Source organism: Xyrauchen texanus, chromosome 20 (assembly GCF_025860055.1).
Source record: "Xyrauchen texanus isolate HMW12.3.18 chromosome 20, RBS_HiC_50CHRs, whole genome shotgun sequence".
Classification (NCBI taxonomy): domain Eukaryota; kingdom Metazoa; phylum Chordata; class Actinopteri; order Cypriniformes; family Catostomidae; genus Xyrauchen; species Xyrauchen texanus.
Window position 1 is genome coordinate 30,906,202 of NC_068295.1, and position 19,937 is coordinate 30,926,138.

Here is a 19,937-nt window from a genome sequence, read left to right on the forward strand (position 1 = left end):
TGTGGTTCTCGTCAGGATTTGTATTTATGCTCTGTTACATTATAGAGAATGTAAGGATTATTTATCTTTTTCATCTACTGACACACATATCATGGCTAGTATTAACAGTGATTGAATTGGAACACACTTCACTTCTACTGGTCAATTTTGATTTATTGAAACATGAACAAATTTAACCCAAAATATTTATAAATTCAAATTACACATCAGACAAAATGAAAATATAATCAAAATAATGAAGTGATCAAAAATATAATTCCAAACCCAAACATTTTACCCTCTCCAACTTTCACCAACCCCTTTTGCAGTGACTTAAAATCACTCTACGACAACAGGTGGAAAAATACCAATACAAAGTAGATCATAAATACAGTTATAAATATAAACATAATAATAAATAAAAATAAATCATGACCTAAAGATAGTTCAACAAGAATCTCATGAATATTTGTTTTATAAAAAGGCTACAACAGTGATAATCATGGACATTATTCGATATTCCACATTATGGAGTTTGGAGATTAAATTTATTTCCAACTGCTGGTGAAATTTTCAAACTGCAAATACTTGGCTACAAAGCAAATTGCGCTTTGCGCCACTTCATTAACATACAATACACCTACAGTTTGCACATATACACCCACAGATAGAGCAAACACTACTACCCACGGCCACTTTGTGCAGGCACAAAAATTGTGCTTCGAATAAGTGCTCTCGCAAAAAGACGTTGTGCACTTTCGTAGGGCTGCGCTTTGTGCACTCATGAAAATAGAGCCCACAGTGTTAATGACTCGCAGTGATAAAAAGGAGACTAGCATATACTCTGGATGTGATTGAATGAAAAAACATGTTTCAAAGGTCTTCCTTCATGCGAAAAAATGGATTGAAGGGCTTGTAATATTTTAGTAGTGCATAATATAATACAATACAACACAAAACAACAGCTATTCAGGTTGGCTGGGTTGCAAAAACAAACAATTCATTGTCAACCAAATAATCGTGTTAATAATTCATAATAGTGACAGCACTTGTGCATATTTACAATATATAAGATTATACAGATTACTATTGCAATTCATTTATTTTGACATGTCAGCTCATGAGAATAGCGCTAGGGCAATTTTGTGAATACTTTTTCAATCGAAATCTTGTCGTTGCAGCCGTCAAGCTCATCAACCGGACTCTCCAGTTCAATAAAGAGATTAGGTGAGTGGGTTGACATTATAATCAGAGTGTGCTGTTCATGTGAAAAGAATCATGCAGAATACCATCTCATAGCAACGTTCTGTATCACAAAGCAACTTTTTAAAATTTGTTGCTGACAGTAATGCCATCTGTGGCAATTATCGTCTGTTTGTCTCACTTTTCCACTCATCGATATTTTAAACATATTTTCACCAGTCTTCCTCAGGTTTGTGAAACCGCTTCCACAGACTACTGCTTTATTTCAGTGCTTCACATGCCTTAGAGGCCATTCTTGCATTTATGAGGCAGTGGTGGCTCAGTGGTTGAGGCTCAGGGTTACTGACCAGAAGGTTGGGGGTTCAAGCCCCAGCACCACCAAGATGCCACTGTTGGGCCCTTGAGCAAGGCACTCCAAACCAGGTTGCTCCGGGGGGATTGTCCCTGTAATAAGTGCACTGTAAGTCGCTTTGGATAAAAGCGTCTGCCAAATGCATAAATGTAAATGTTAAAAAAAAGCTATGTGCAGCGCAACAAGTAGAACCAAATGCAGGATTCTCGAGATACACATGTAAAATGTCACCAATCTATTGGGTGACACACAGAGCCTTTGGCCAAAAAAGGCATTATTGCTAGTTGCACTGCTTAGAACATATCTATTAATATATATTTTGCTATTTTGAGAGTTAAGATTTTAAAAATGTTTACATTTTTGTATTTTACATAAAGTATAGGACTGTTAATAACACATTTAAACACTAAGGCTTTTAAAGTGAAGTGTGTAATTTATGTATCACTGGTGTCACAGTGATGTTCACACTTTTCGTGGAAATCCTGCTCATGGCTTATTTGTAGTTTTCTCTGCTAATCAAAAAAAACCTCACCATCATACAGAGAAGAACTGCTAACTGAAACCAAAAAACAGGAAATGAATACCATAACTCAGTCAAATAAGTAATGATTCTCATGATCACACATATACAAAAACATACATGTGAAATTGCACACATTTTCAAGCCACTGATTCTTAGAGAGACCATGTCCCACGATTGTACACTTAAGAGCCTGGATGATGGTTTTGCAAAAGTTGATGCTGCTTTTTCATTTGGGAAATGTTGTCTGACACTTTACTGCCAGTTTTTCAGAGTGTCTGAATGTTCTGAAACATTTTAGATGGTCAGTGCCTTGAAAATACAAAGGTGATGGCAAATAACAGAGTAGATAACACTGCAAGTACATGACTGGAAATCCAATCTCATGTCCCTGTGCTTGGCTGAGTGCTTCTGCCTGCCATTACACCACATGTTTTGGCTTATTCCCTGCATATTCTAACAGCCAAAAAATTTAGAGAACTCCATCTTTGTTAATACATTATTTGAAATTAAGACTGGGAGGTTCGCTAATGCCCAATAGAGTGGACTAAACAAATTAGCATTTTGTTCATTAAATCTCTTCTTTATTGGTGTTGTGATTATAATAACTGTTTTTTTTATTTCTTTGTTTATCTTTGTATGTGTAAATGTTGGTTCAGGTACTCCGACACATCACTTACCCCCTATGAAAGTTCCCACTGGAACAAAGAAGAAGAGTTCAAAGCACTGCTTCCTGTGTGGGAAGAAGACTGGGTTAGCCACTAGCTATGAATGCAGGTACAGTACTGCCATGGGTGTTTTCTCTCTATGTCTCACTTAGTATGAGTTTATTACTTTACAATGGGGAACGTTATTGTTTGTCTGTAATCTGGAAGGGAAGTATGCACTTATTTTGGTGTGTGTGCGCACATGTGCACATTACCTAACAGGACAAAGCTAATTTTGTACAGAGGTAATCATTTCAAATTATATACACACTGTATAAGTCATGCATTGATAGTAACGCCATCTGTGACTGCCTCCAGTTTCTTTGTACATTTAGGGGGACATACTGTATATATATATATAGGGGGTGTACATATAGTGGAATGCAAAAGTTTGGGCACCCCTGGTCAAAATATCTGTTGCTGTATATAGTTAAGTGAGTAGAAGAAGAACTGATCTCCAAAAAGCATAATGTTAAAGATGAAACATTATTTTCAACATTCAACAAAAAAAAGGAAAGGAGGAACATACAAAGGTTTGGGCACCCCAAGAAATGTTAGCACTCAGATAATATTTACCAAGGTATCAGACCTTATGCTTGTTAGGACAAAGCAGGAGAAGGCTATAAGAAGATAGCAAAGCGTTTTCAGGTAGCCGTTTCCTCAGGTCGTCATGTAATTAAGAAATAATAGTTAACAGGAATGGTGGAGTTCAAGTTGATGTCTGGAAGACCAAGAAATCTTTCAGAGAGAACTGCTTGTAGGATTGCTAGAAAGGCAAATCAAAACCCCTGTTTGACTGCAAAAGACCTTAAGGAAGATTTAGCAGACTCTGGAGTAGTGGTGCACTGTTCTACTGTGCAGCAACACCTGCACAAATATGACCTTCATGGAAGAGTCATGAGAAGAAAACATCCTCTCCACAAATGTCAGCGTCAGAAGTTTGCAAATGAACATCTAAACAAGCCTGATGCATTTTAGAAACAAGTCCTGCGGACTGATGAAGTTAAAATATAACTTTTTGGCCGCAATGAGCAAAGGTATGTTTGGAGAAAAAAGGGTGAATTAATTCATGAAAAAAAACCCTCTCCAACTGTTAAGCATGGGGGAGGATCGATCATGCTTTGGGCTTGTGCTGATGCCAGTGGCACAGGGGAACATTTCACTGGTAGAGGAAAGAATGGATTAAATGAAATACCAGCAAATTCTGAAAGCAAACATCACACCATCTGTAAAAAAGCTGAAGATGAAAAGAGGATTGCTTCTACAACAGGAAAATGATCCTAAACACATCTCAAAATCCACAATGGACAACCTCAAGAGGCTCAAGCTGAAGGTTTTGCCATGGCCCTTGCAGAACCCTGACCTAAACATCATCGAAAATCTGTGGATAGACCTGAAAAGAGCAGTGCATACAAGACGGCCTAAGAATCTCACAGAACTAGATGCCTTTTGCAAGGAAGAATGTGCAAAAATCCCCCAAACAAGAATTGAAAGACATTTAGCTGGCTGCAAATAACTTTTACAAGTTGGGATACTTGCCAGGTGGTGTTACGAAGTACTTACCATGCAGGGTGCCCAAACTTTTGCTTCAGGCCCTTTTCCTTTTTTGTTATTTTGAAACTGAAAAGATGGATATAAAAAAGTAAAATTGCTTAAAATATTAAAGAAATGTGTCATCTTTAACTTTATGCCTTTTGGAAACCAGGGCATCTTTTGCTCGCTTAGCTCTTCACAGCAACATACATTTTGATCAGGGGTGCACAAACTTTTACATGCCACTGTATATCTATCTATATAAATATATAGATATATATAGATAGAAAGAAAGAAATATATATATATATTAGTACATATTATTATAGAGGAACACATCCCCCATTAGTGGTGGACTGATTTGGTTTCCCAATGGTTAATTCTTAAATTACTACAATGAAACTATTACGATACAAACTTAACAGTGACTGAGAAAACTGGTGTCTTATTATTGTCCTGCTCATAAAGATATGTTTATTTCTTTGCTTTAGGTGTGGGAACATCTTCTGTTCCATGCACCGCTATCCAGAGACCCACGACTGCACTTACGACTACAAAAGCGCAGGTCGACGATTTCTACAGGAGACCAACCCCATCATAAGTGCACCAAAGCTGCCCAAAATATAAAGGCATGCACTGCACACATGAGGGAAGAGATTATATGTATTTGATCATCTATTAAAATAGAGAAAAACCTTGAACACCAATGTGTGCTTTTATTACCATTTTGCTTAAAAATATAGTCTGAACTGTATACGAGAGAAAAAAACAGTGCTCACTCCTTAGCCGTACCCTCGGAAAATGAACCTTTCTCTACTGTCTTTATACAGTATTAATGAAAAAAGTAGAAAACCCTGCATGTAAATAGATAGTTTCTAAAAAAGATTTCTTCCATGCAACAAACATTTAAAGATGCAAAATACAAAGCTCCAAGCATATCTATTTACATACATTTTCTGTGTGTTCTGATCAATTTTCATGACAAGTCTTGCAAAGATGCTCATAGATAGTAATGCTGAATATCTCTTCTGGAGATTGGGTTTGGTATGGGAGGGGTTGAGCTATGTGCCGTTAGTTTCCTGTTATATTGTTCGGTAGCACTTTTTACAATAATGTTTCATTTGTTAAGATCAGTTAATTCATTAGGTATCATGAACTTACAGTAAACATTATATTTTTTTACAGCATTTATTCATCTTTTTTAATGTTAGCTAACGAAAATACAATTGTTCGTTGTTAGTCCATTAACTAATGATAACCTATACAACTTTTGATTTAAAAATATATTAATAAATGCTGTATTATTCTATACCCCATTAAATACCCTTATTATTCACGTTAACAAATGGAACCTTATTGTAAAGTGTTACTGAATGTTCTTATATGTCTTACTCATTTCTACTGGAAATGGTCTGCACTTATATAGCGCCTTTTTAACCTTAGCGTATTCAAAGCGCTTTACACTGCGTCTCATTCACCTATTCACACACCAGTGACGGCAGAGCTGCCATGCAAGGCACTAGCCTGCTATTGGGAGCAACTTGGGTTTCAGTGTCTTGCCCAGGGACACTTCGGCATTTGGAGTCATGTGGGCCAGGATTCGAACCACCAATCCTGTGATTAGCGGACAACCCGCTCTACCACCTGTACAGCCACCCCTAATTATGTCCAGCAACACTGTAAAAACACTGTTTATCCATGGTTCACTTTGGGTGCTAGTATAAATAATATAGGCTCCTGTATATCAGCTGAGCTGTACACACTACACTATGTATGACCATGTAGCATAAAAAAAAAATGTTTTCAAGGGCTTGTCATGATAATACGTGAACACTCGACTGGCTGCCATGATGAACATTCCTTGTACCTTAGTATTTGAAAAACTGCTCAGAAAAGGCAGCAGTTATTATTTATGCTTTTTCTGTAATTGACTGGTGATGAACCTAATAAAAATACTTGTTTAATTTGATTTTTATTAATGTTCTAATTTTTTTTTTACTTCTCTTTAAAAAAAAATCATGTTTTGTCATTTTTACAGTCATTTAACGGTTTGACATTACATCTTAGCAACAAAGTTGTAAAATTGGCTATAACTTTACAGAAAAGTTTAATAAGCGATTTTATCATATTAAAATCTTTTTACACACATATTGCGACTATACTTTGAAATGGTGAGTATTTTAACGTTTGTCCCATTCACTTCCATTGTAAGTGCCTTACTGGAATTCAGATTTTTTAAAGAAAAGTTAATCAATATAACACCGCAAATGCTTTCGATTTAATCACAATACCCTTTGGGATTCCAGGTACTGGAAATAACCTTTATAGTACTAAACTGTACTTAGTTGTACAGCCAACAGATGGAGTAAAGGTGGTTCATTAGATTCCTCCGTAGGAGGGAATCTATTGTAATTGATGGTTTTATTATTATTATTATTATTATTATTATTATTATTATTATTATTATTCTTCTTCTCCTTGAGCCCCAATAGCTCAAAAAGTCACTGGTCAAAAATTTTCTAAATTGGCACATTGATACTCCATGCCAACGGGTACCCCCAAACCAAGAATGGCCCACATTCGCCCATAGGTGGCGCTACAGGCCACGCCCAAAAAACAAAATTCAAAGTGATACAATTTCCACGCCATTTGTCCAAATCTTCTGAAATTTGGTGTACATGCCTCATTCCTCATGGGGAACAAAAAAGCCTCAAGAACCCATAACTTCCGCCATGATGGATTTTCCCGTACGTTGAAAATTTGCGAAAACCTACAAAACTCTTCTTCTCCTGAACCGTAGCTCCAATTGACTTGAAATTTGGTACACATGTGTAGAATGGACATCCTTGAAAACGTTACTTAGGAAAAATGAATACGATACAAAATGGCTGAAAGGGGCGTGTTTATGTAAATGTCCAAATTTTAACAATATATACGTGTCAATAAATCAAATGTAATTTTGACTGATGGTTTTTCAAACCTAACATGCTTCAAGATGACATCACTCTGAAGTACTGCGCAAAGAATGGCCGACATTCAGCCCCTAGGGGCGCTACAGGCCATGTCGAAATTCCCATTTTCTGGTCTAAAATGTTCTAATTTGGTACAATGGTACTACAGGCCAACAGGAACCCACAAACCAAGAATGGCCGACATTCGCCACTAGGGGGCTTAAAGGCCACGCCAAAATTCCCGTTTTCTGGTCAAATTTTTTTTAATTTGGTACATTGATACTACAGGCAGACAGGAACCCACAAACCAAGAATGGACAACATTCACCCCTAGGGGCGCTTACAGGCCATGCCAAAATTCCCATTTTCTGGTCAAAAATGTTCTAATTTGGTACACTGATACTACATGCCAACAGGAACCCACAAACCACTGAATGGCCAACATTCGCCATTAGGGAGCGCTACAGGTAATTCCAAAAATCCCATTTTCTGGTCAAACATTTTCTAATTTGGTGTATTGATTCTACAGGCTGACAGGAACCCACAAACCAAGAAAGGCCCACATTCAGCCCCTAGGGGGCTTACAGGCCACTCCAAAATTCCCATTTTCTGGTCAAATATTTTCTAATTTTGTACATTTATACTACAGGCCAACAGGAACCCACAAACCAAGAATGACCAACATTTGCCCATAGGTGGCGCTACAGGCCACGCCCCAAATTTTGTTTTTTCAAAATGATATAATATCCACCCCATTTGTCCAATTCTTCTGAAACTTGGTGTACATGCCGCATTTCTCATTGGGAACAAAAAAGCCTCAAGGATCCATAAGGTCCGGTATGGATTTTCCTGTACATTGAAAATGTTTTGTTTAGGAATCAGACGAAGACATGTTTTTTTGAATTCCTTCATTGGGAGGGTTTATCCCCAACCATCTACTGATCAATTTGAAATGATTTGCCATTTTGAGGAGGAATCCGCATTGCTGCTTGCAGCTATATTTATTATTATTATTATTATTATTATTCTTCTTCTCCTTGAGCCCCAATAGCTCAAAAAGTCACTGGTCAAAAATTTTCTAAATTGGCACATTGATACTCCATGCCAACGGGTACCCCCAAACCAAGAATGGCCCACATTCGCCCATAGGTGGCGCTACAGGCCACGCCCAAAAAACAAAATTCAAAGTGATACAATTTCCACGCCATTTGTCCAAATCTTCTGAAATTTGGTGTACATGCCTCATTCCTCATGGGGAACAAAAAGCCTCAAGAACCCATAACTTCCGCCATGATGGATTTTCCCGTACGTTGAAAATTTGCGAAAACCTACAAAACTCTTCTTCTCCTGAACCGTAGCTCCAATTGACTTGAAATTTGGTACACATGTGTAGAATGGACATCCTTGAAAACGTTACTTAGGAAAAATGAATACGATACAAAATGGCTGAAAGGGGCGTGTTTATGTAAATGTCCAAATTTTAACAATATATACGTGTCAATAAATCAAATGTAATTTTGACTGATGGTTTTTCAAACCTAACATGCTTAAAGATGACATCACTCTGAAGTACTGTGCAAAGAATGGCCATGCCAAAATTCCCATTTTCTGGTCAAAAATGTTCTAATTTGGTAAATTAATAGTACAGGCCAACAGGAATCCACAAACCAAGAATGACCGACATACGCCACTAGGGGGCACTACAGGACAAGCCAAAATTCCCATTTTCTGGTCAAAAATGTTCTAATTCGATACAAGAAAAGTACAGGCCAACAGGAATCCACAAACCAAGAATGACCGACATTCAGCCACTAGGGGCACTACAGGACAAGCCAAAATTCCCATTTTCTGGTCAAAAATTTTCTAATTTGGTACATTAATAGTACAGGCCAACAGGAACCCACATACCAAGTGTGGCCCACATTCAGCCCTTAGGGGGCTTACAGGCTACTCCAAAATTTCGTTTTCTGGTCAAAAACGTTCTAATTTGGTACATTGATACTGCAGGTCAACAGGAACCCTCAAACCAAGAATGGCCAACATTCAGCCCTAGGGAGCACTACAGGCCATGCCGAAATTCCCATTTTCTGGTCAAAAATGTTCTAATTTGGTACATTAATAGTACAGGCCAAAAAGAATCCACAAACCAAGAATGACCGACATTCACCACTAGGTGGCGCTAGAGGCCAAGCCGAAATTCCCATTTTCTGGTCAAAAAGTTATAATTTGGTACATTGATACTACAGGCCAACAGGAACCCACAAACCAAGAATGGCCCACATTCGCCATTAGGGGGCGCTACAGGCCACTCCCAAAATTTCGTTTTCTGGTCAAAAATTTTCTAATATGGTACATTGATACTACTGGCCAACAGGAACCCACAAACAAAGAATGGCCAACATTCGCCCCTAGGGGGCACTAAAGGCCACGCCGAAATTCCCATTTTATGGTCAAAAATGTTCTAATTTGGTACATTGATACTACAGGTCAACAGGAACCCTCAAACCAAGAATGGCCAACATTCACCCCTAGGGGGTGCAACAGGTAATTCCCAAAAGTCCCATTTTCTGGTCAAATATTTTCTAATTATGTACATTGATACTACAGGCCAACAGGAACCCACAAACCAAGAATGACCCACATTTGCCCATAGGAGGCGCTACAGGCCACGCCCCCCAAAAATATTTTCAAAGTGATACCATTTCCACGCCATTTAACCAATTCTTTTGAATCTTGGTGTACATGCCTCATTTCTCATTGGGAACAAAAACGCCTCAAGGATCCATAAGGTATGATGGATTTTCCTCTAGACTGAAAATGTTTCGTTTAGGATTCAGACAGAAATACATGTTTTTTGGATTCATCCATTGAGAGGGTTTAACCCCAACCATCTACTGATCAATTTTAAATGATTTGCCATTTTGAGGAGGAATCCGCATTGCTGCTTGCAGCTATATTTTAGTGTTATAACTGAATGATAACACAACAAATGAAAGGACACAACCATTGTTCAAAACAGAAATTTAGGTACAATATTTTACTGCACAGGCTCAGCCAGGCAGAAAGTCACAAAACATGGCATTTTACTCTATTTCAAAATTATATATTTTCCAACTAGCAACTATTGTGTGAATTTGAAAGTAAGAAGTTCAGTCAGTCTTCGACTATATTTTTGTAACACTTTGAAACGGCTCAAAGGTTTTGTTCCTGTGCAATGTCAAGACTGAAATATTTGTATTTCCCTCATTTTAATAACAGTACAATTTCACACAATAAATAAAAGAATACATCTCCTCTCCAAACAAACTTAATTTGCAGAGTATAGCTTAGTCCAATGCTCTTTAAGGAAACAACCCCATCTTTTTATATAAGATAATCCAGTGGAACTTGATTTACAGGTTAACCGTTGAACGTTAGATGACACATGCACACATGGATGATTAAAAATTGTCATTTTACTGGTCCAATTGGTTGTACTCTTGTTTATTCACATGCAAATCACAAGCATAACATAATGAATAAAGGTATGCTTTGATAGTGCTATGAGCACAAAGTTATTTTTAAAAGTGTATTTTCCAACGAATCACACATACAGCCTTTAGCTGGCCTGTCTATCAACACACACACACACACACACACACACACACACACACACACACACACACACACACACACACACACACACACACACACACACACACACAGACAGACAGAGAGAGACAGTATATCACTAGATACAATAAAACAGTGCCATTGGAGTGCATGATCAGACGCGCATGCCCTCTTCGATTTATTTTCTTTTTCAGCTCGCTTATCCAACCGAACGCGGAAGTCAGTGGACATGACGCATTCTATCTGATGGGGACTATGAAATAAAAACAAAAATACTCGGATAAAGACGAGGTGAGTAAATATTTGAGCGAATCGAGAAAACGTGCCTGGGAAGTGAAACACTTCCCCCTGTCAGTTTGCTAACTAAAATGTCAGACGAAGAAAACAGACGTTCGTTATTTCAATTCGCAGATGGACTATCTCTCTTTATTTACAGGGGGTTGCATGACTTATCAGTAATGTTAGAAGAACGTTTTGTGCTTTGCCACCTCTATTTGGCGAGTATGATGTGGCTCGAAATGTAACTGCTCTGGAAATGAGGAAAGAAAAATATCTTTTAAATATATCGCTTGCATTAAATTCGTTCAGACCATTGCAGAAAGCATTAACGAAACCTGTCATTGCTTTGGTTATATTTAACACACACACACACACACACACACACACACACACACACACACACACACACACACACACACACACACACACAGACACAGACAGCCAAATTGGCTACATTAAATTGTATTTTGTACAAAGACAGTGGAGCCTTCATTTAGGACCATTAATATTTTCCACATTTTATCCCGCTGTTTTTTCATTACGCGTCAGGACGTTTTAAAATATCCATTGTTTTCCAGTCTCTGCAGAAATACTGTCCTAAAAGCAGTGTGCGTGTTGCCTTGTGCTTTGCTACCTCTATTTGGCGAGTATGTTGTGCCTCGAAATGTAACTGCTCTGGAAATGAGGAAAAAAATGAATAATATATGCAAGCATGCATCTTTAATCGTTTAAATCGCGTCATCACCGCGTGCATTAAGTGAAACTGTTATTGTACGACTACGGCGAGCTGATACTTCAAAGATGTGTACAAAAGACTGGGGCTCCAGTGACAGCTACTATCCACTGCGCTTGGGTTAGGTGCATACCAGTGATGCATGCAGTAGTTCGCATCGGCTCAGTAGGCTACAGTATGGATTAGAGTGCAACATAAGCGCGTAATGCTTGCATTACTGTCTCACGCATTAGTGGGTTGCAGATAGGACCTGTGACTGTGTGGTGTCAGGTACTTTCAAACATTTACAGGCCGATAATTTCATATTTGAAGGAAATTTGAATGTCAACTATGTTGTGACGTTGTTGGGCTGGAATTTCACTTTGTTTTTAAAGAACATCTTGCGGTAAGCGCATTATTATTTGGTTGTTTTTGTTTACACTATTCTATTGTCTCCTTGAGTGTATTTTTCTATCACAGTCCACACTGTAACCAGGGACAAGTTTAGTTAACTTAAAACATTTATGTAAACTTGTTTTCCCTAAAAAAGCAAAATTGTATGAGGTAAAAATTGGCATTGAATCAGCTTAACTTAGTTGTGTTTATATTTCTGCGTTGATTCAATTACACTGCTATAAAAATATTCTTGTTGAGACAACAGATACAAATATTGAAAAAACGTTTTGATTTAAATAATGTAGACTTGACATTTTTTGTTCAAATAACATACAAATAATTAATTAATCCTGTTTTAGTTGGCTACTGTTGTACATTTAGCCTTAATGTCCGAGCATCGTGCATAGCAAACACAGCATGTGATATCTAGTTAGGGAGGCACATAGACCTCAACACTTAACACACATTAATCACAAGCATCAAGAAAATTGAGCTCTGAACATCACCACACAACCATTAACTAACAGGAATGACAAAAGCACAGACAAATGTCTGCAAACAGCAAAAGATAAGCCTTTTACACTAAACCTAAAAATATATTCATGCCGCAATGCATGCTGGGAGCTGGCAATCAAACAACTTTGTTACGCTAGATTTGGACAACACTTAAGATATTGTTTGTCTAGCATGTGTTCAGATTCAAAGTAATTTATATATATTTTTTTCGCAATTTTAGTCACCCAATTCCCACTACTTAGTAGGTCCTCATGGCGGCATGGTTGCTCACCTCAATCCGGGTGGCTGAGGACAAGTCTCAGTTGCCTCTGATACCGTCAATCCGCACATTTTATAACATGGCTCGTTGTGCATGACACAGCGGAGACTCAGCATGTGGAGGCTCATGCTACTCTCCGTGATCCACACACATCTTACCACGCACTCCATTAAGAGTGAGAACCACTAATCGCGACCCCATGTGACTCTATCCTCCGTAGTAACTGGGCCAATTTGGCTGCTTAGGAAACCTAGCTGGAGTCACTCAGCACGCCCTGGATTCTAACTCGCGACTTCAGGGGTGGTAGTCAGCGTGAATACTCGCTGAGCTACCCAGGCCCCTAGTAATTTATATTTCTTAGTCTCAAAGATTTTGCAACAAATAATGCAGAATATCCTTGTACCTAATGTAGTTGATTCAACCAAGGTTTTTGAGTTAAGGTGACAAATATGTGTGTTAATTCAATTTAAGTATACTAATTGCTACAATGACAATTTAACATGTTAAGCTGACTTGAAAGATATTAGTAGTTTCACCTCAAAAAAGTATGTAATGTGTTCAAAAGCTACATGTGAGTGTATGTGGTTAAGGAATGGTTGTCTCCATTATGGTGTTTTTTTTAGGAAATGAAACCATTTCACCAATATTGTTTATCAAGAAAGCTGTTCGTGACTATGCATTATGGAAGGCTGTGTCTGTCATGTTGTAAAATCTCAGGTTTGTATGTTTGTTTATGGCAATCTTGGTATCTGTGTTCCCTGTTGCCTGCATGCATATGCAGTGAGTGTGGAGTCTTATCACAGCTTTTATGAAGCTGTAAATGATGAGCAGGGACGTGTTAATGATAATGCTATCTTGAATATGTTGAGTTGTCCTGTACAGTGCATGGGGTGGCATTTGTTTAATCCTATATTGTCAGCATTGATTGGTAGAAACATTTTTATTTCAGGAATCTACATTAGCTACATTAGCAAGTCATGCAGTGTCATTGTCCTTACTTCTGTTACAGGGTAACATGTCTGCTGGTTTATCCGTATTGTAAATCTTTGATAACCCCTCTAATTAACCCTACACTAGGAATGAGACTGAGACTAATCTAGACAAAAAATCTTGTTCTGTTGATATGATGGAGACATATCCACTGTCAAACTGCTCCGAAACTCTCTAAGTGGTCTTTCAAGAAGCAGGTCATGGGATGATAACTTCTGAATGAAGCACACCCCTTATTTAGTTTCTTGATATGTCCCTTGCCTTAATGTTCAAGATTATTCAGTGCACATTTTATTTAATGCATTCCAAAAAAAAAAAATGTTTTCATCATTTAGCAAAACTTAATAACTTCCGTTCCACTTCAGCTATCTGACAGACTTTCTTTTTCCTTTCCTTCACAAATCTTTGTAATTTTTGTACTCAGAAATGTGTCAGATTACCGAAGTTGTGTATCTCCTTGAGATGCAATTTTTAGTATCGCATTGCTGTCTGCAAAATGACCAAATCCAACCAAATATGGCAGTATTTGTACGGTGGCCCCAAACAAAAGTTAACAACACACCAAATCTACTGCATATCCACAATTCAACATTAAAGTGAAAGTTCACAAAATAATGACAATTCTGACATCATTCTCTCACCCTCATTTGTTCCAAACCCATATGACTTTCTTCCATAGACCACAAAAGATGTTTCCCCAAGTCACCATTCATTTTCATTGAAGATGCAATTAAAATAAATGGTTTCACAACATCTAATTTTGTATTCCACATTAGAAAGGAAGTCGTATGCGTTCGGAACAACATAAGGGTGAGTAAATGATGACAGCATTTTCATTTTGGGTGATCTATCCCTTTAACAGGATGAAACTGTTCTTTTTTCTCTCTCTCATTTTCTACCCAACTTGCCCAGCTTGTCCAATTCCCAATGCGCTCTAAATCCTCGTGGTGGCGCAGTGACTCAGAGGACAAATCTCAGTTGCCTCCGCATCTGAGACCGTCAAATTCGCGCATCTTATCATGTAGCTTGTTAAGCGTGTTACCACAGAGACATAGCTTGTGTGAAGGCTTCACGCTATTCTCCGTGGCATCCACGCACAACTCACCACGCGCCCCATCGAGAGCAAACCACATCATAGCGACCACAAGGACCACAAAAAATGGGCAAATTTGGTTGCTTAGGAGACCTGGCTGGAGTCACTCAGCACACCCATCCAATTATTAAGTTATTTTTATCAAAAGCACTTAGGACAACTTGTGGTATTACGTTGTGGAATTAGATGGGTTCACAACAGAAAACACAGAAACGGCTCTTTATTGAATTCTTTGACATTAGTTAGACCTAAGAAAGCCAAGTATTTAAAAATGGTGTAAATTACAGATAGATTGAAAGAAATGTAATTGAGAGAATTCAGGTACATTTTTTACAGTTTGTTTGTGTGCATGCTTTTAAGACTCTCTATTCATTGAGCATATTCACCTTTGTGCAAAAAAATGCTTTTTACACTTGACGAAGCTACTTCCACTCCACTGTTAGCTAAGACACTTACTTTCACCTTTTAAGAGTTTATTCTAAGACTGTTGGAAAATCCATGATAAAAAAAAGAAAATCAATAAAAAGTATAAATCAACATGTAGCTAAACTTCAGGCAATGTTCTGTAATGAACCAGAAAGCAACTAATTTTCTTCATGCAAAAGTAAGTGGTCATATTGCAGACATTTTTTTGATGGCCCAGAGCCATGTACCCATAAAGAATTGCTAATGGATCTGCTCTGCCTAATTCTAAAGAGCACTTTGATTTATCCACCAAGACAGGTTTTAATGTTGCAACATTAACTTTTGGTCTCAGTTTGGGGCGTTAGTACAACAAGCCACCAATCAATAGTATGTTATTTAGAAATGGAAGAACATTTACCTTGTTTGACCAATCTGGACACATGCTTGCAGACTCTGTTATTTACTTTGGCGCTTTGTGCCACCATCCGCTGGTTGTTTTCACTGTCTCAGACATTTCCTCCTCTGCCTCATGGACTCTGATAGAAAGTTACTCAAAGGATAGGTGTATTTAACTTGGAACCACCATGTTTTTATTGGAACCCCTTTGCGACTTTATTTTTTGAACTTCTCACCACTACTGATAATGTTTGTATAACTCTGTGGGCGACATTTTATTCACTTTGCCCTTTAATGCAGTGGTGAAGACAAATAAAGCTGAAAAAAACAAAACCTTTATTTTACTATTCCATTATTTTACTGTGTTTGATCGGAGAGCAGCTTCACTGATGGAAAGTGGCTCATGGTAAAACATATTGTGTAGTATCTCATATAGGTGACAAATGTGTGCGTCACCTTGAGAAATGTGTGTTGCCAAGACTGTTAACTTCTGCTTGTGATGTCTAACCATCATTTCAGCCATTAACTTTAAAAAAATTGACTCATTGCTTTTTAATCTGAACATGCCACTCTCAAACTTTGTGTAGTTTCCATAGCGCAGATGACATACATGTCAAAATGTGTGTGGTTGTGGAGATGAGTATGGCTGTAAAGGTGCCACCATTCTAAATTCAGCAAGAATCTCAAGATCTACATATGATCTAAAATCATATGTAGTTCCCATGCTGAACTGTTATGTCTCCTAAGCCGAGACATCATCGCAAACATGACAAATGTATTTGCTTGTCAAATTGAACTGACAGAGTGACCAATCATTTTGAGATTCAGTCATATTTTTGTCCTTCTCTAGGGATCTGAAGTGTTTTCTAGTCATTGTCACTCTTTCCAATCTGGATTCAATAACCAGGTCCTTTTACATTCAACAAAACTCTATTTCAAGAGGTAGAAGAGATGAATCAAAGTTTTAGGCATTCTTGTGAACCATATAATACCATAGCTGTAAAAAAATCATAATAAAAAAAATTCTACACCACTAGCATCACCAAACTGAATATTCTTTGCAGAATCCACACACAACTCACAACGTGCCCCACAGAGAGCAAGAACCACATTATAGTGATTACGAGGAAGTTAACCCAACGTGACTCTACCCACCCTAGCAACCAGGCCAGTTGGTTGTTTAGGAAGCCTGGCTGGATTCACTCAGCATGCCCTGGATTCGAACTTGTGACTCCAAGTGTGGTAGTCAGTGTCTTTACTTGCTGAGTTACCCAGGCCCTCTCTTGAGCTAAATATTAACAAAAGTGCTTTCAGCGAGGGCAAACAAAATGGAATGACAATAGACAATAGAGAATGGCAGAATGTATAAAGTGGGTTTATCTAGACATCAGTGTAGAAATGGCAATTAGAATCAATACTGCACTATCTTTGACTTATGAATAATACTAGCAAATTCTAAGCAATGTATTGATTGAGTGTGCTGCCAAGCCTTAATCTGGTAATATCCAGTTTGCTAGATTATGGGAGGTACACTGTTTACGGAAGTTTATTTATTTCAGATTAACTGAATAAATAAATAATCACTGTGAATGTTATTAGGACTCTATTTATTTTGCTGAAAAGACTAGTTAAGACCAGCATGGGATGGTTTTTGGAGGTTGGTGCTAGTCTACAGTAGCTGGTAGGCCAGAATAGCCATGTTCACCAACAAAATTTAAGATTGTCAACTAGCATGATTTTATTATGGTTAAGTCTGGTTAAGATGTGTGGTGGGGAACCAGCATCCCATCATGTACAAAATGTTACCACAAAGTAAGAGGTTTTCACCATTAGACCACCCAAGGTATTGATGTTGTTTACCTAGTTATTTCAAGATTCTATAATTTCTACAATTAATTGACAGTGCCTTTTTATATTGATCAATATTTTACCATTGTAAGCTTGTGAAAATGTGTATGCCTTAACATTGTGTGACCCCCACGTACACATGCGTGTACGTTGTATTTTGGCTTCGCTATACGCAATGCATCATTGAAATTCATTTAAACTTACTGATCTCAGTTCAGAAGACTCTGGGCTGTCAGTAAATAGTTAAACTTTCAATGTGCATGTCATGTGACAAAACAACATGGTGCCGACCACAGCGGAGATTGTCTGGGATGAAACACAATTAAGTTTTTACATTGAAACCTGTTTGAGTCAAAAGATTAGAGTCGTCCAATATGCCATTAAAAATTAGAGTCGTCTAATATGCCATTAAAAATTTTAGCAATCCATCACAAAACACCATGCTGCTAAACATAATGTACACTAATGCGTATAATAATAGCACATGGTTTTCATTAGAAATCATATATTTACTGTGCATTTTAACATCAAGAAAAATAAATCTGTAAGAGGCTTTATATGGAGTGTGAAAATAAGGAGTATTTTGAAAACTGTATTCTGAGACCAGTGCAGACAGACAGCAAACTGGAGGTCATTCAATAAATAGGGAGCAAGGGAACATCCCATAGCTCTCTATGCAGCTAATCCAAACTTCATATCAAAAGTTCAGTTTCAGGCTGCAGATAATGTTTGGACCACTCAACATGTTTGGCAGACATGGGAGAATGGTAATCAGTATATAGATTTAGAATATATAATGTATAATTTTATTTTAACATGGTTGGCAGTGATTGGATAATGTAGGCCATTACTTTGAATCAGAATTAATTGTGCTAGTTTCTGATGTAATGTCTGTTACATCTCAAAAACATGAATAACCAACAATCCTGAAATATAATAAACAATCTGATTTAAAAAAAATACTGTCTTTTGCTTGTTATTATTTAAAATTTCACAAATTTTTGCACATTTATTAGGTAGTACTAGTAAAAAAGGGAAATGGAAAATGCACACAGCAGTCATGCTCAGGTCTCAGGAGGTTAAATAGCAACAGTAGGGTCGTTTTGGTTGTAGAAGAAGTAAACAGCACACCTAGAAACTATCAGTAGGGCATCAGCAGGGTCCTGGCGATGTAATATTATTGTGACACTGTACATACAGTAGTGTATTGTGATTTTAAAACTGTGATAAATCTTTTATTCACTTGTTTCTCATTAAAGTTCTTTGGATATCAGTGCTTTGAGCAACTAGTGCTGAAATTCCTGCTTTACTTTATCACAGAGCCATAGAAGTTGCAAATTAAGTAAGTGTTTGGAACATCATGTCCCAAATGTGTCTGTTTGGTATGAGTTGGACCAGACTTTCTGTAACAGATTATTTTCTTTTTGCACTTCAGGTCTGAATTACTAGAAAATGTGAGAAAATGACTTTTAATAGGCCTAGCGATGGAGCAGTCAGCTTTTTGGGCCACTCCAAGAAAAACAATTATAATCCACTTATGAAATGATAAAGTGCATTGCTGTTCATTCACCATCATTTATGTGCTTATGATGATAGAGCAGGCCTGATTAGTATGTACAGCAACAACACCAACAAGTGGTATGTGTGTGTATAAGGTTATACACTCACAGACCACTTTATTAGTTACACTTTACACCTACTTATTCATGCGATTATCTAATCAGGCAATGGTGTGGCAGCAGTGCAATGCATAAAATCATGCAGATACAGTTCAGAAGCTTCAGTTAATGTTCACATCAACCATAAGAATGGGGAAAATTTTTTGATCTCAGTGATTTGGACCGTGGTGTGATTATTGGTGTCAGATGGGCTGGTTTGAGTATATCTGTAACTGCTGATCTCCTGGTATTTTCACACACAACAGTCTCTAGAATTTACTCAGAATGGTGCCAAAAACAAAAAACATTCAGTGAGCAGCAGTTCTGTGGACGGAAATGCCTTGTTGATGAAAGAGGTCAACAGAGAATGGCCAGACTGGTTCGAGCTGATAGAAAGGCTACAGTAACTCAGATAACTACTCTGTACAATTGTAGTGAGCAGAATAGCATCTCAGAATGCACAACATGTCAAACCTTGAGGTGGATTGGCTACAACAGCAGAAGGCCACATTGGGTTCCACTTCTGTC

At 37.7% G+C, this 19,937-nt stretch overlaps 2 protein-coding genes across 2 annotated transcripts in view; both read left to right on the forward strand.

Moving 5' to 3' along the window:
- LOC127660774 (AN1-type zinc finger protein 4-like) overlaps window positions 1–6,232 on the forward strand; it is a 32,957-nt gene extending 26,725 nt beyond the window's left edge. Inside the window, exons 8-10 of the mRNA XM_052151189.1 lie at window positions 1,161–1,206; window positions 2,714–2,831; window positions 4,786–6,232. Of these exons, the coding sequence (XP_052007149.1) occupies window positions 1,161–1,206; window positions 2,714–2,831; window positions 4,786–4,921 (300 nt within the window). The 3' untranslated portion in view covers window positions 4,922–6,232. The remainder of the gene's footprint in view (window positions 1–1,160; window positions 1,207–2,713; window positions 2,832–4,785) is intronic.
- A 4,747-nt stretch (window positions 6,233–10,979) lies between these two features.
- The window catches only part of LOC127660780 (E3 ubiquitin-protein ligase MARCHF8-like), a 129,353-nt gene continuing 120,395 nt past the window's right edge, over window positions 10,980–19,937 (forward strand). The window contains exon 1 of the mRNA XM_052151197.1: window positions 10,980–11,148. The gene's annotated coding sequence lies outside the window, so the exon portion shown is untranslated. The remainder of the gene's footprint in view (window positions 11,149–19,937) is intronic.